The sequence below is a fragment of the Polistes fuscatus genome, unplaced genomic scaffold (genome assembly GCF_010416935.1).
Source record: "Polistes fuscatus isolate 324 unplaced genomic scaffold, CU_Pfus_HIC Scaffold2, whole genome shotgun sequence".
Taxonomy (NCBI): Eukaryota; Metazoa; Arthropoda; class Insecta; order Hymenoptera; family Vespidae; genus Polistes; species Polistes fuscatus.
The window spans coordinates 1843106-1860853 of NW_025113096.1; the positions used below are offsets into that span (position 1 = coordinate 1843106).

Below are 17748 nucleotides of genomic sequence, written 5' to 3' on the forward strand. Positions count from 1 at the left end.
TATTTCTATTTAACTACATTGTTTATTTGATAAGCCTATTTAATAGACAATTCCTTATTTTTCATTTTGCAATATTATATATAAACTACATATATTTTTATAAAATCACAAACGCGCGTGTAATAACATGACGTTACGAAAGTGTATAATATCAATTTACCTAAGTTTATACGATTGATGAATATTCGAACTTATATCTCCTACTTTCATTTTTATTATTTCTCTCGTAACTTCATTTATATAGCCATGATTAAAAAAAATAATAGATAACAGATCTGACAATTTCATCTAGGCATCGTAATAATAAATTTTATAAAACATTGACAAATCGTTCATTAGTTTTGAAAACATGAACACAATTTTACTCGAGTTTGCTGACTCAAGGTTTTTTGTGGCATATTAGAAATACGTTATCCGAATATTTGTACTTTTTTGTTTTTCTTTCTTTTTTACATATGTAGAAACATGTCAGTTTAAACGAACTAGATTTATTCTTCCATCTCTGGACTGAATGTCTATATTCTTAATTATAAAGAACAGACACAATCCATTCTTTGCAATCTACATTTTCACTTGTAGTATTTTCCTAGTGTAAAATACCCTAATTTTCATCTAATATATAATCTGAAGCAATCTGCTACAATGCTTTTGTTTGGTAACTGTTTAGTCTCGATTAGAGACTAAACATAGCATTTTATTCTTACTGTTATGGTATATTCTGTTGCAGGCACTGCCCTCTTTTGACATATTATAAACTCCTACATGTTTTTTATTAATTTTAATAAGTTTTCAATGTTTTTAAACAGTTGAAAATAAAAATGAATGATTAAATAGTAATATCCTAAATTTTAAATATATTAAGAATACAACTGTTGGACGGTTAAACGTTACGATGAGCTTCCAAGTCCCATCTATCACATTTATAAAAACTTTTTGATCTAATATAATTTTTGTATATAAGTATATAAATTAAAAAATTGTAATAATAATACAAATAATGCTATCAAAATCTTGATCTTAACGAACGCTAATAGCATCCTGTCAATTCTAATATATTTTTAACTTACGACAAACCATATATATGTGTATATACTTTTCAAAAACACTTGATTTTTGAGACGTAATATTTTCTTTCGTCGATAACATAACTTTTAATCCAGTTTTCGTGGAAGTATAATATTGTATAAAATAAAATTCGTTTTATCAAAGTGACGTTCATCTAATTGTAAATAAAATTTGTTCACTTAAGAATCATTATACTTAAAAATGATAGAATGCCAATAAGATGATGACATTCATTGTTAAGATATAAATGGCCTAAACAGAATGTAAGCAGTATCAATGGATATTACATTCTAAATCTAAATCTAAATCTAATTACGACTATATATTTGTGAGAATATCAAACAACAGTTCCATATATATGAAAGATCATTATACTATTTCCCCTGAATATATTCTCTTAAACAATGGCAGTTGATTATTTTTATTTTTACTTTTGTTCAGTCAAAATTTACGTCTTTTCTAATCGCGATGGAGTGGAAGATCTATCATACGCTGATGATGGAGCTAATGCCAGTGACGGCGGTAAACTAGTTGTACTCGTCAGAGTATTATCTAGTTTACGGGCTTCGTGTTCTAAAAGTACTGCATCGAGAGATGGATCTTGTGCTACAGTTCTCAAAGAATCACCCAACGCTTGTCTTAATTGTTGCATTTCTCTACCAGCTCTTGAACTTCTAAGAACGTATAATTGACGTCTCTTAATTTCTTGATTTAATTGCTCTCGCAATAATTGAATCTGCAGAATAAGTATGATACATATATAAGTAAAACAGTTTAATTAATCATTTATTATAGATAAATATTACCTGATTTTCAAGACGTATAATTTGTTGACGATGACTTTGTTCTCTCGCTTCTAATAATTTTTCAGCTTGTAGTTGAGCCGCTCTCAATCGTTCTATTTCTCCTGTTCTGTCTCTACTGGATTCTAATGCAGAATGCGAATGTGTATAGACCGATTTAGTTCTTATAAGTTCAGCTTCCTTCTCTGCCAATTGTGTTTCTAATCTTCGAATCTTTAATCTCAATTCTCTATTTTCTTGCTCTAAATTGTCAAAACTGTAAGAACTTCCTAATAATTCGATATGTGCCTTCTCTGGACGTTCGTAACTTTTACTACGCGTACCAACTGATTTTAAAGTTGATACTTGAGTTTCTAGACTACGTTTTTCGGTTTCCAATAACTTCACCTATATAATTCATTCAATTGTAAATTATGTAAATAGCAGTATACATTTTTATAGAATAATTGTTATTTTACCTTATCGTTAAGTGCGTCTAATTTTCCTCGCATTTCACTTTTTTCTCGTTGAATAATTTGTAATTGTCTCATCAAATCTTCGTCTTTATCCGCACTTCCTTCTTGTGGCCATTTAGTTAATCTCAATTGTGCTTCTAATCCTGATCGTTGGACTTCGTTATTAGCTAATTCAGTTTGCAATCTGGCTACTTGATCTTGAAGATTTTGATTCATGTGTCTTAAATCATTTAAAGATTGTTGAACAGAATCCAAACGTTCAGCCATAACTCTGCGTTCATTTTCAGTATTGGAAAGTTGTTTCTGCAACTGCAATTTAATATGTCATGACAAATAAAATTGATATAATCTTTATGAATATCTTTGTCTAAAATTACATACCTGTTTCAATTTTTCATTATTACTTTGAGAACAGGTAGTAGATTCCATGAGATTACGTTGCAAAAGATTAATTTCATTTTTCAATTCACTTTCCGTGTTAAATGATTTTTCCAATGCAAGGTTCAATTGTTCTATCGTAGACTTTAAAGACGCGCAACGTTCTTCTAAACCAGCAGTCGTACGATTTTGTGCTTCACATCGATCTTGTAATTTCTGATTAAAATAAAATAATTAATTAGTTCGTATCACTGATTATTCGCAAACAATCTACAAATATTTGAAATTCGCGCTTATACGTGGAGAGTCATCTATCGAGCAACTGTTTCAACTAGTTTGGAATAAGGGAATTCCCCTGATACAGTCAGTACTTTTACACACATGTACAATAAAATACCTGAACATTTGCTTCCCTCTCTTGCAGCATCATTTGTAATCTTTGAAGATCTCCATCTAATGACATTCTTTGTAATTCCAATTTAGTAGCACGAGCTTCACTTTTACTAAGTTCTTCTTGTAAATTACGTCTTTCATTTTCCATTCTGTTCAACGTTTGTTTCATCTTTTCTATTTTTTCCTAGAAATAGAAAAAAATAATAAACAAAATTATAAATTCACTTTTAATACTTTTTAATGATATTTAATCCTTACTTCGTATAAATTCTTTTCTTCCGTATCAGAGTTAACAATCATTTCAAGACTTATTACTTTTTCACGAAGCTGATCGCACTCATCCGTTTTCTGTTGTAAAATGTCCATCTAAAAATATGAATTTAATTATTGACAATTCACTAATATATTTTATAATAATATATTTACTTGGCTTTGATGACTTGTTTCTCTCTGGGACATTCTAGCTTCCAAAGAATTTTTTTCTTCTTGCATTGTCCTAATATTTGATAATAAATTATTTAATCTTTCATCCACTTTATTTTGATTTTCTTGATACTCGGTAATTTGTGATTTTAAACTGGACAATTCCGTTTTATAATCATCCTGTAATATAAAATAAAATATATAATTTGTGAAGATAATTTCATCATTAGATTAATAATAATTTTGTTCATACTCTTTCACGTTCGATTTGAGCTACTTGTTGCATAAGAGATCTCATGCCTCTTCTTACAGCTTCTGGATCAACATCGATTACAATATCTTTGCTAGAATCACCATGTTCATGTCCTGTTGTATAAATCATTTAAAAAATGTAATAAATCATTCACAAAACATAAATTAATTTTATTAAATAAAATTAATTTCGCACCTCTTGCAGGACTCCATCTCCTCGATGGGCTCATCAATTTAAAAGGCATATTTACAGAACCGTCCATTTGAATACCAGCGATACGACGCAACGTTAAACCAATACTACTTAATTTTTGTTCCACTTCTTTTTTAGCAATTTCTAATTGAGATAATTGTGCATCCAAAGCTCTTACTCTTCCTTCAGATCCTCCAAGACGTGCCTGATATAAAATACATTAAAAATTTATGAATAATTATATTTTTTTTTAATGTTATTTTTCATTGGAAAACAATTACCTTAAGTTCTTGAATCTGTTGAGAAGCATCAGCTAAGCAAACTTCTAAATTGTGCTTTTGATCTTCGAGTTTTCTTTCACGACAACGACTGTCTTCCAATCGTAATAATAATTCTTGTTCGCGTGATCTCCATCTTTCATCCTCTTCGTCTGAACGGGATCGTAATTTACCTAATTCTTGTCTAGTTATTTCTAAACTATTATCCAAATCCAATACCTATAATATTTTGTAAATATGTTTAAAAACTAAAAAGTAGGATATAATTTATGGCTTCTATTTATTGGATCAGTATTTTTAAACATTTAGGATTTAAATAAATAGTCAATATTTATAATAAAACATCAATATACAACGTTAATTAATACTGATCAAATATAAATAGAAGCGAAAATGTAATAATAATTTACCTGCTTCTTAACTTGATGCAATTGAAGTTGTAAACGTTCCCTTTCTTCCGTTTCATTTGCTAGTCTAGCTTGTAACTCTTTTTCATTATTCTGTGCCTGTGAATTATTTTCAGTAGACTTTTGTAACTCATCTTGAGTAAGACGAAGTTGTTGTTGTACTTGTATCAAATCACGTTCCATATCTCGAAATTGAGCCTGAAGACGAGATCTTTCCGTTTCCATTCCGGTTTTGGCATCCTCTAATGCTATTATTGAATTTAATATAAAATCAATAAATATAATGAAAAAAATATTCTTACAAATGTATTTTTAAGAAATTAAATCTAATACCTGCAATTTTTTGATACGTTTCTTCTAAAGCTCTTCCTTGTTCACGTTTCTCACCTTCAATACGTTTGATGTGTTCTCTCAATTCTTTATTACTTGTATTATATTTTTCTTTTTCAAATGTTGAATCGGTTAATTGTCGTCTAACGTCCACTAATTCTTTACGTAACGTATCGTTAACATTTTCAACTATAATAATAAATTGTCTATTTAATAATAAATTATTTATGTATTATAAATAATATAAGAATAACGTACAGTCTTTCAATTTTCTAACAGTTTCATGCAACTGGTTATGAAGCCCATCCAATTTATCTTCCGCCATATGCAATTGAACTCTGAGTTCCTCTGATTCTTTCTGAATGGATTCACGTTCTTTCAAAAGTTCTTCGATCTTTAATTCGAGCTTCAATTTATCTTCATCTCCCTTCAATTTCGTTTCATCTAATTTTGTTTTAAAACGATTCAAATTATCACGTAATTGATTAAGATTATTACGATCTTGTTCACTACGAATTGCGGTGTCTCTTTTCAAACGTTCCAAGTTCCCTTTTTCTTCTTCCAATTCGCGCAAGGCGTTCTCTAATTTCTCCATCAATGCTTGTTGATCATGATGAGCTACAACAACAACAACAAACAATATGTTTTATGAGCATCAGTTATTAAAAATATGAATAAAATAAAGTAATGTAATGTACCAATTAAAAGAGCTTGCTGTTTATCGTTTTCAGCTCTGAGTAAAACTTCTTCATGCTGCTGACATAAGTTTTCAATATACTGTTGCAATTCCTGAACTCGTTGTTGCAATTGATTAATCTCGTCATTTTTTTCTCCACCGAGTTGTGACAAAGATTGCTGCAGTCTTTTTTCTAACGTTACCTTCAATTGTTCCTACGATTAAAATTACAACTAATCAATAATTATCCTATTTAAAATATTATATAAATATCTACCTTCTCTTCGTTCATTTTTTTGACGTTTTCTTCATTTTGTTTTTTTAAATTGAAGAGAGCTTGTTGAAAATTGGCTTCTTGGTCACAGCATTGCTGTGCCAAAGCTTGTTTGATATCTTGTGATTGCTTTTGACTATTTTCCAAATCCTTAGATAATCTTCCAATATGTCCTTTCAAAGTTTCTTGTTTTATTAACAATTCTTTTTGCTCTTTTTCCAATTGAGACTTTTTTATATGCGTTGATTCCAAATTAGTTTGAGTATCGTATAAAACTCCTTCCAAAGTTTCTTTCTCAGAACGTATCGAAGCTATTTGTTCTTGTAATCTTTGAAGTTCTTTCTCATTTGTTTCTAAGAGTACCTAAAAATAAAATAATTTATAAATTAAAATTTTTATCGCAGCTAATTAAAAAAAAATATCAATTACAATAATATGTAATAATAAGTACTTGTTTTTCTTCGTTATCTTTTACAAGATCTTCCAAACTTCTGTTGATTCTTGAATTCATTTCATTAGCTTGTTCTAATCTCTGTCTAACTCTCATTAATTCTTCGTTCAACGTTTCTTTCTTTCGTGCGAGTACAGAAAGCTGATTACTTAAATCACTGCGTTCACGAGTTACTTGACTCAATTCCATTTCTATTTTCTCTTTTTCAATTTCTAAAAATTTAACTTTTTCATTAAGTGTAACTTTCTCGGATTCCAAATCTAAACGCGTTTGTTCTGCTTGTAATAATTCTTTTCTTAAAGAACCTAAATCTCCTTGCTGATCCGCGCATTGATTAGCAAGCTTATTTTTCTCTTCTGTAGTCTAAAAAATATAAAATTCACAATACTCGTATTTTTTTTTTTATTATACTTCTTTTTAATTTAATTTTATTTGCGTTTATGATTGAGGAAAAATATACCTTTTTTAATTCTTCTTGCAATCTTTGCTTATCTTGTTCATGATTTGAACAAACTGACTCTAATTTTAACAATACTTCCTTTATATCAGATTTTTCTAGTAACAAGTGCTCCAATTCTAACTCAAGATCTCCTAAAATAGAAATAATTATTAGACGATAAAAAATATACAATAATCAAAGTTCAAAAATATCATTAAAACTTTACCTTTGCTTTTCTCTATTTGTGAAATCAATGCATCTGTCTCTAATTTTTGTTGTTCTAGCATATCCTTTGTTAAATACGTTTTATTTAATTCTTCTTGTAACGTTAAAAGCTCTTCTCTCATTTTACTGCATCTGTTTTCTTCCGAACGAAGACTTAATTCGCTGAAATTAATTAAACACAGAAACTGTTAGTAAAAAATATTTTTAAAATATTAGCATATAACAGTAATTGAAAAAAGTAGTTTACCGTAATTCTGCATCTTTTGATAATCTTTCCAATTCGCCTTGAAGATACAATTTATCATCTTCTAAACTATCACACATTTTTTGTAATTTATTATTTGCCTTTTGTATTTTGTCATAATCCGCATTTAATGTTTCAACCTTTAAAACAATAATTCAATATTTTAAAAAGAGATAAATATTAACAAAATGTAATTAAGTTTAACAAAAATGAATTATACCATAGCATTAATTTCCATTCTATTTTTTTCTAATACATTTTTCTCTATTTTAATAGTATCTAAATTTTTTTGTAAAACTTCTTTCTCTTGTACAAGTTGAGTACATTGGGAACGCGTTGAATCTAATTCCTCAACAAGTTCTGTAACTTTAACTTGCAAAGTTCGAACATTTTCTTCAGCATTTTCACTTTGTTTACGGAATGATGATAATTGTTCTTTATGAGTTTGCAACTTCACCTATAATAAAAGTTTTATTTTAAAAATATTTTTGTAATAATTTTATACGAAAAATGAAAATTTTGTAAATATTCGTGTACTTGTAGATCATGTATCGTTAACTGATATTTATGTAATGCAGCTTGAACAGCACTGATAGTACTCTCTGCGAAAGCTGGAATGGTATTAGCTCTCCCTCCTCGTCTTGGTGATCTTTGAGGAATTGGCCCAGTAGGTGACAAATGAACATGAGGAGGCGGTTGCGTATTCTCACTATCACGTGTCTCAGCATCTTGAATAACAGTATGAGCTATATCCCGTAATGCATTTTGCAAAACTTCTATGTCTTCTTGCATACGTGTTATATTGTTTGTTTGTGCCTCTGCTTCTCCGCATCTTTCTTCCTAAATGAACAAAAATAGAATGGTGCAAATAAAGTTTAAGTTTTGTTATCACTTTGTAAGTGCGTATTACCAGTGCATGTATTTCACGGATCAATTGATTAATTCTGTCATCTTTCATTCGGATTTCATTTTGTGCAACATCATACTGTTGTTTAAGCGATCCCATTTCTGATTTCATTTCCATTACCATCTGTGATTCATGAATTTGCTGAGAGACCTACAAAATATAAACATTTCCAACGCTATAATATTACATTAAATTATTATAATCATTGAACTTACCGATGGTTGAATTAAACTTGTTTGCATTTTCATAAAAATACTTGTATTATTACAAGTGGAGACAATATCGTTAGTAGCAGATGTTATTTGATTACTTAATTTCGATAAATCTCTATCTGTAGAAGATTTAATATCTGCGAATAGTCTTTTTACAGATACAACGTCTCGCCAAAGATTTAACAGTCGGTTATGTTCAGAAGTATAGTAATCATTGAAAGCTTGTTCTTCTTCTTTCCATTCTTCTTCTTTCATGGTCAATTCTTCTCGTAAAACGTCCCAATCATTGCTAAGTTTTTGAAGATCGTTTGTTAGAGCTTCATTAGTTTGACTAGTCTCTTCCAATTGATCTTTCAAAGATGTATTTAGTTCTAATAATTTTTCACATCTACGATATCAAAAAAATATATGAAATTTTTGTAAATATTCTATACAATATAATTACTGTTTATAATAATTACTTTTTACGTTCTTCTGCAAGTTTTTTTAATGCGGTATCTAAATCATGAATTTGCTCTTCGCGCATTTCTCTAAGCGTTTGGTGTGCGACATCTAATGCAGATGTACTTTGCGGTTGAATAGGTAATTTACTATTGTCTATCGCAGCAGTTTCAGCCATAACATTTTCTAATTCTGAGCATCTTTGTTTATACTGTAAAACCTATCAATTCTTTTCTATAGATTTGTACATAATTGATTTTACAAGTGCGTTGTTGAATTACTACTTATTTAAAAAGACATTTGTATCGTAGATGTAGAAATGTATAGAAGAATAAAAATTTACTTTAGCTTGTAAACGAGAAACAAGAGCAGCTTGATGTTGCTGAGCTTGACGATATGTATCTAAACGTCTTTTGTAACTTGCAGCTTCTTCTTCCAATCGATGTCTCAATTCATAATTTTGTCTTACTAAAGCTTCCGGTGAAAGTGTTTCTTCGTCATCCTCAGGACAACTGACTGTACTATACGTGGGATCCATTTTACTAGCTTTACGTTCAGACTACAATAGTGTAAAGAAAACTATTAAAGATAACATATATAAATATATAAAATATTCATAAAATAGATAAAGCATTAATCACTGAATATTACATTATAAAAATATATCTTAATATTTAATATAGGTTATGTTACACTGTCAAAATATAACTTTTAACACCTGTCAACATATTTTAACTAATTATATAAATTTAATATAAATCATTCTTATTTATAAATAATATTTAATAATATATGTATATATTAATAAAGAAAATAGGACGATCAAATAGAAATCATCCTATTTCTTTCATAAATTATGTTTATGTTTACGTGTTGTCATGGTAAATATCGATATAAATCAAAAATTTATTATTTCTAATTTTTACTTAACTTATATATAGATATAGTCATAAAATATATTTTATTATTTAATTTAACCTATAGAATAAAATTAAATATTTTTATTATTATCTTTAAAGTTATGAAAAATTCATCATAGAAGATTATTCTATGCGTTTTCATTGGCAAATTTAACTTGTCACGCTTCGAATTGTCCAATAGAAAAATAGTTAAATCAGACACGAAATTCAAACGAATATTACAAATTTTCTATCTTAAATTATATAAAATAATCTTTAATTTAATAATTTTTATCATTATTTTATGACAAGTCTTTAGTTACAATTTCAAAATAAAATTTTATATGATTGTGAAGATGACTAGGATATTAATTGTTGATTGATTTACCTCTTTTATTTTACTTGTTCCTTTGAGTAATGGCGGTCTCCTTCTTTCCATCGGTCCTCTCGATGTTAATTGTCCAGTACTTTTAGGTAATGTCTAAATAATATTAACACAAACAGTAAATATTAATGACTTATTAATTTAAATAAATCTTATATTTAATTAAAAAATAATCAATTGTCGATAATTCAAATTCTACACTACTCTTGACAATAGGCAACACTTTATACACGCATGTATTATCTATACCAATTTTTTCGAATATTTTATTTCAACATTTATGTACAAAGTACGTAATTACATGTATATAACTTATGTTATGTATTAACTACATAAACAAAAATTTTTTTCTAAACAACTCACCCTTTAATCATTAACACGTAATGCATGATGGGAGATACGAGAAAGAACTGAAATCTAAACAACACATGGACGAGTACCCTCAATTCCGCTATACCCAATACGCGATTTTGAAAGAACAATGCATTAATATAACCCCCCTGAAGAGTTCTTTGTCTTCAGAAAATACAAGTAGAAGAAGCATGAACCACTACCAGGCACTGAATGGCACCAATCGATATATATGCTTAAACAGTTACCTAGAGGATATCATCCACGAATATACTATTATTCTAACTTTCGTACAAGCAATATCACTTTTCGCTGCTATGGTTGCACTTTTTTGACAATAGTGTCACAATATCTTAAAATCATTGACTAATCACATTGGAATCAAATAAAGTTCTCAATCATCGATAAAAAATAAATGACACTTTCTATTCTTAATGGGTTGTTCGTGCCAAATTGTAAATATATATTTGATTAATATTTGTAATATATTTATATCAATTTTTCTCAACAATCGATAAAAACTTTTCCGATAATTTAATGATGAATGCACTGGGTTGCACAGAAAGTTTGTGCCGATTTTAAGAGAACTTTATTATATATAAAAATTTATTAATCGGCACGAACTTTCTCAGTAATCCAATATTACAAAAGGGGTAAGTATTTTGTCATGTAACGTGATCCCGTTGAAATTTTATAAATTATTCGATTTCGTGCAATTCGAATTAAAGCAATTTGAGGATTTAAAGAAGAAGAAGAGAGGACAAAAAAAAATCGATGATAAATAGGTATTCGTGAACTCGTCGAGTGAAATCGCATGTCTACGGAAAGTAGGGAAAACTCGGTGGTTGGATTGGTAGTAGATAATTTGGCGGATAAAAAAGACAGAAAAAAGAGGAGAGGGAAGGGGGGGGAGGAAATAGAAGAAAGAAAGAAAGAAAGAAAGAGACAACGGTGTTAGTTACCGAATTCGCCGCGGAGATAAAGTTTGTGAACTTTTAGCTGGAAAGAATGTTCCTAAAACTAATTAAAACTTTTCTACATGGTTCCATTGTAATTGCACGTTTCGGGGATCCAGTTGAGTATACATCGACGATTAGAATGAGTTAAATAAATCTATAAGAAACATTTTCTGTCACGTTTCAATTCGTTTGTTATTTTTTTTCTTTTCTTTTATTTTCATTTGCGAAGTTTTTGACACGAAACATTCTTGAAGTTGAGTAAATAAAAATGAAGAAGAAAAGGAAGATAATCTTCTAGGATTTTGGTTTACGTGCTGATGATGGAAACTCTCTCTCTCTCTCTCTCTCTCTCTCTTATATGGTTTTAAACAGTAAACTCGTATGAACTCACGACATGCCTCGACTATTAATTTCCGTGATAGCATGCGATTTACGGTACACCATGGGAATTTTACACCTGCGGTAATAACCCTAGGGTAGATAAAATATATTCTAGCAGCTTGTAACACCGATCCAAAATCATAGTCTTTATCATGAATTATCGATAAATAGGTGATTCGAGATGAAGTAACCCAAAAGAGTCTTTAAATTCTTGAACAAATTTTCAAACGCGAAAAAAAGAAGAAGAAGAAGGAGAAGAAGAATGAGACAGAACTATAAAAATAAAATTAATGAGGAAGAGAGTCTAACATTAAGATAAGATTATTTGTCTCAACGATGATTAAACTTTGGAACTAGACAATAAATCAAGCGAATTTTGTTTTTATTTTCATCGCATTAAGACAAATTGTCTAGCATTCGGAGAAAAATTTCTAAATAAAAATATAAAACAAACTTAATCTCTTTGAAGTTTAAAGTCTCATTATAGAAAATAATTTCTGATTATACCGGATTGAACCACGTTGAAGTCATATCTCTACGAATAAATTTGTACAAAGTCTGTCGTCGAGGTTAATCGACAGATTCCTTTTCAACTTCATTTCATCCTTCATCTCCCCACATCCCCTTCACTTGTTCCCTTTTTTCGCACTTCGAACACAACGATAACAAACATATTTCTTCTTGGTAGATATTTGTCTTGTTAGTACTCTTCCATAAAGGAAAACAGTAATTCCTTTACAGACATTTTATTCTTTTCTTTTTTTTTTTTTCGATAACAGCCGAACAAAGTCCTAATGAGCGAATGTCTGTAAAAAATACAATCTATACCAATTGTATTTTTATTACATTTCAGACATGTTATATTGTATACTATATAATATTGTCTCTTGATAACAATTGAATTATTCATTAATTAATTCATATATTTACATCCAATTAGCCTTAATTATTTTAAATACTAAGTCCAGTTCCAAAGGGAATAGTCTAATCTTTCTCATGTTTTTTTTTTTGTATTTAAAGAAATTAAATACTTGTAGAATACAATTTGTATTTTTGTATATTCCTATCATACAAGTATTTAAGTTAACTCAATGCATAAATTGAACGGGATGATTCGAAATTATGTCAATGAAATTTCCCGGGAATTGATAAACTGAAGAATTCCTTCTGTTATATCTGGAGAATGTTCTATAAGGATTTAAAGATGATTGGAAGAATTCAACACTAATACCAAGAATGAGATCAATTTTATATATTACACGAAAATTTTGATTACCTTTACAATGATGTATCACAAGGTACGGAATGATATTTAAAATTTTAAAATAGGAGTGAAAGGAATGAAAAGTGTCGAATATCAAATTTCATGAATATTAGTTTTTCTTAATTTCTTCCTTTCGATATTTGTTAACTTGCTAGTTAATTCGAAAATAAAATTACTCAGAATTTGTTAAATTAATGCACATTATAAAAGATTGTTTTTTATATTTTGTTGATTCGTTTCTCGAGGCTTAGGATCATTTAAATAACTAATCTTCCAATCGTCTTCTCTCGATCTAAATTCCAAGGTGAATTGAAATACGTGCTTAGAGCTTATGTTGGACAATATGTTCTATGACCATAGCGTGAGAGAATTCTATGCATCGCGTAACTTCGTGGTCGCATAGTTTTAGAGAACGACTTCTAACGTTGCCCTTGGCCGTGAACATTTACGATTTCATATCAAATCTAAGATCTGAATGACTAACCGTGATCGTACGTACAGTTGATAGAATTCTTTATTACTAATGAGTCATAGAAATACAAATAAAGTTGCCAAAAAATTCGCATATTTACAAGACGGGTTGAAAGTTTTTCAAAATAATTTGAAAAAAAAAATTGATTATCCTTTTGTCAGAAAAAGAACTTTTGAATTTAATTTATGTATTACAATTAGATCATAAGAGATTATGAGATTAAATTCAAATTTAAAAAAACTTGAAAAAAAAGAGTAATTGATTTTTAAATTAATTAAATAATATCTTTAGGTCATTTAGTAACTTTTTGATAATCTTGTGTATGTGGATAGATATATTTTTCAAATTCTACCATTGAAACGAGAAATATAGATTTACAGTGGAGAAAGGGCAAGAGCTTAAAGATCATTGATAAAAATAAAGAATTTACATCATTCGTGGAAATTAACAGTGGTCAATGTTCACTAATCGCACTGATACGATAACACGTGCCTCTAATCTTGCCAAATTAGTGTGATAGCAAAAAATATTACACGCATATATGTATACGTCGTTGACGTGCTCGAAAGCTTTTTCTATAAACATAATCGAAAATGATTTAACATTAATTATAAAGCATAAGCAACGAAACAAAAATAAAAGACACATAAATTGCAATTACGTTATCGGTCTATGAATAATTTATTTTACTGGCGCCTCTCTATTTGAATTTCATAACGATTGAGAAATGATTTATTTAAAATTCTATTTTGAGTGATGTGTCGATAGATCAATGTTACATTTTTACAAACGATAAATAAATAATCTATTTATTAGAAAATGATTGATACTGTTATACAGTGCCAAACGAAATTATTGGTGCGAACTGAAACATTTTTTATAACATAAGCAAATAAAATAATGAAAATATTGTGTTTAGTTAAAATTATTCCTTTGTGCATTTATGTTTATTATTTTTTACTGTACATCAATTTAATTACATAATCGTTTCTTAAAAATATTATAAAATATTGTACACCTAAATACACCAATCAACAAGAGTAAACCAAAATCCTAGAAAATTATACTATATTAATTTATATTAAATATTATATTGATATATTTGAAAAAATTTGTACTTTGCACTCGTATTCAGATCACCGAAGAGAAATAAAAGATTTTGATAAATAAGCGAGATGTTATAATCAATATTGTCTTATGTAATATGTTTATAATATTATTATCAATATATATAATTATATATATATATAGAAAAATGCTGTAATCTCATAATAAGTAATAATTTTACGTAATCTATATCTCACATAAATAATAATAATTTATGCATATTTGTACAGAAATATACATATCTCCCTGATAATTAAACTATTCTAACGTAATTATTAACGACCTGTGAAAAATTTTGAAGGCAAGTTAAAAGTTCATGCGTTGTGTAACGCATTTTTTATTTTTATTTTATTCCTCTTATCTTTCTAAGGAAATAGATTTCTTGATCAATTACAGTAACCCATATAAGATAGAATAAAATATATGAAAGATAAAACCGTTTTTTCAACGTTGTGGAAATTACCATTAAAACGAATAAGCTCGTCATTTTTAAATGTTTGTTTTTTAACATATGCGATGATAAGCTATGAATAAAATCATAATCCACGATTTAAATATCCTTAATTCGTATGCAACACGTTTCTAATTCGATAACATGATTTTAGAAAGAGAAAATTAATCGATCTTACCTGTTATATATAAAACAATAACAACAACAAATTAAAACAAATTATGACGTTTAAAAAATTTTAAAAAAATATGTCGATGAATTAAAAATAAAATGACGTCGTCATCCTGACTACGAGGATTAAGTAAATTTAATTATTACTAGTTCGATATGCACGTGTTTTGTAGTCACCTGAACGAGATTGAAACACGTGACAAAGTAGCTTACACAATAATTCGAATGAAGTCCCCTAACGTGTTCCATCGATGCGTCACACAGTCTTATGTGAAAATGACCACTGGCCATTACTATAACCGTAAAACATCGTTACCAAGAAGCTTATTCTCTCGAAAAATATTTAACACTTTTTTCTTTACTTATTTTTTTGTACTCGTCAAACTGGCAATGAAAAGTACGAAACTAATAATTACGGGATCATTGACGGATGAGATACGATAACCAATGATTATAAATTCCAATAGTATGATATTATTTCACATGAAAGTATATAACGTTTCTATACATGCTTAATAATTATTATAAAACGTGCTGAGAAAATGAACGATCATCCTATAGAAGAACGTTCAAAGCTCTTATCATTATTCGTGTACAACAAGGCTAAAATTACGGTAGTTATAGTATACGTAGCATTTATATACGTTTGAAGATTTAATTGGAAGGATCAATCATGCTAACGTGAAACTAGTTAATTTGCCTGTTATACTCAGATACCTCTTAACGATTTATCTCACGTACGTCAGTTTTGTCAATAAATAAAGATCATCATAAGAATTTGATCTTCTATTTTCTTTCCTTATAATACTCGTTCATTTTATTAAATTTATATTTCAAGGAAAATTATTATTTAATTATCGTCATTCATATATGAGATTAAGTATTATTTCTATTTATTTATTTACAAATAATTAAACATAAGCAAAGTTATTTAGAATAACATAGAATAATATACAAAAATTCATTAACACAAAAAAGTACATCTGTCAAGACACAATAATAAAAAAAAAAACAAAAATTATATATACTTATTGTGCATAGATATTTATTTTAATACTTAATGCAACAACAAAATATACACACATTGTTTAAATATTAAAAAGAATAAATAAAAAAAATAAAAAATATTATTTTAGAAAATGCTATATTTTATTTTATTTTCTAATTTTTTTGTTTTTTTTTGTTTTTTTATTGCAAACAACTCACCCGTGGCATGTTGGCGAAAATGTGTTGGTGAAGATGTTAGATACTTTGAAATAGTCAAACTTAGAATCGTGAATGGCAGTGTAAAGTTCTTGGCTCCCCTTTTCGATGTTCGATGTTCTCTTTGGAGGATCGACAACAGGGTGCGGTTGCGTTTGCCACGGACGGCCGGCTTTTACTAAGCGTCGCTATCGGTATCGCGAGGCTTCTACCTTCATCCTGAACCACCCTCGTGGCTTCGCGTGCAGAGTCACCCCTAACTGCTTCTACGCGCACCCTCACAAGGAGCCCTTTCCCGATGAAGGAGCTAGGGTCGGAGAACGGATAACTCCCATTCAACGAATACACAACACATACACAATACACACATAAACATATACATGGTGATTCTTATTGTTAGTCCATATGTTCAGTTTTTATTCTTTCTTATACAGCTTTACAGCCTTACAACTTTACAGCTTTGTATTGCTTCCGTATGGATTTCTTATTTTAATTCAATATTTTTCTTTTTTATTTAAATATGATATCTTACTAATTATTTAATATTTTACGTGTTTAAATAAAATTTATAAATTATAAAATTTACAATATTGATGTGAAAAATGTGGAAAATTTAGAATTATTATTAAACTTTATTGTGAAATATTATTCTTATGTTATAATAATAATATATATATGGTGGATGAATTAAGTTAAAGTAAAATAGAAAAATATCTTATATATTTTTATAAATATAAACAAAATTATCAATTGTGAAATTATTAAATAATTATATATTTTTTTAGATTTAATGTCGTATTCATTTCTTTTTGAAATAAAAGAATAAATCGACGATTTATTTATCTCACCGTATTATATATTTTAATGTTCAATTTGACTTTCTTAAAATCGAATAAATGATATATTTCAGTAGATTGTATACGATCATATTAAAATAATTTATTACGTTATTTTCGACCAATTCTAATAATAAAAATCGACTGAGAGATGTCGAATATCTCAATAAACGCACGATAAATGATTGAATACGTTGTTTAATCTTATTTTATAATAAGAGCATAAATATTTACTTTCTTAAAAGCTTAAGATCACAGAGTAATATTACGTAGGAGATTGAAAATTGTTCGTCAGAGAAATAAAACGAAGATAAAGATGATAATATTATTATTATTATTATTATTATTATTATTATTATTATTATTATTATTATTATAATTAACAGGATCGCATTTACATTTTCAGAGCTCCTAAATGCAATA

The 17748-nt window shown here is 28.3% G+C and overlaps 1 protein-coding gene across 1 annotated transcript; it reads right to left on the reverse strand.

Annotated features, from left to right (window-relative positions):
- Positions 1-2: 2 nt before the first annotated feature.
- LOC122516221 (rootletin) lies at positions 3-16839 on the reverse strand. Its single transcript, XM_043633857.1, has 27 exons — positions 16493-16839; positions 10134-10226; positions 9190-9405; positions 8867-9066; positions 8409-8793; positions 8197-8343; positions 7824-8126; positions 7507-7743; positions 7290-7426; positions 7044-7204; positions 6839-6969; positions 6379-6741; positions 5931-6290; positions 5676-5868; positions 5236-5595; positions 4981-5166; positions 4651-4895; positions 4244-4459; positions 3966-4167; positions 3771-3883; positions 3521-3697; positions 3353-3460; positions 3099-3278; positions 2705-2917; positions 2327-2632; positions 1872-2255; positions 3-1801 (listed from the first exon to the last, which is right to left on the reverse strand). The coding sequence occupies exons 1-27, from the start codon at positions 16499-16501 to the stop codon at positions 1514-1516; spliced, it is 5913 nt and encodes a 1970-aa protein (XP_043489792.1). The 5' UTR covers positions 16502-16839; the 3' UTR covers positions 3-1513.
- Between the last annotated feature and the right edge of the window lie 909 nt (positions 16840-17748).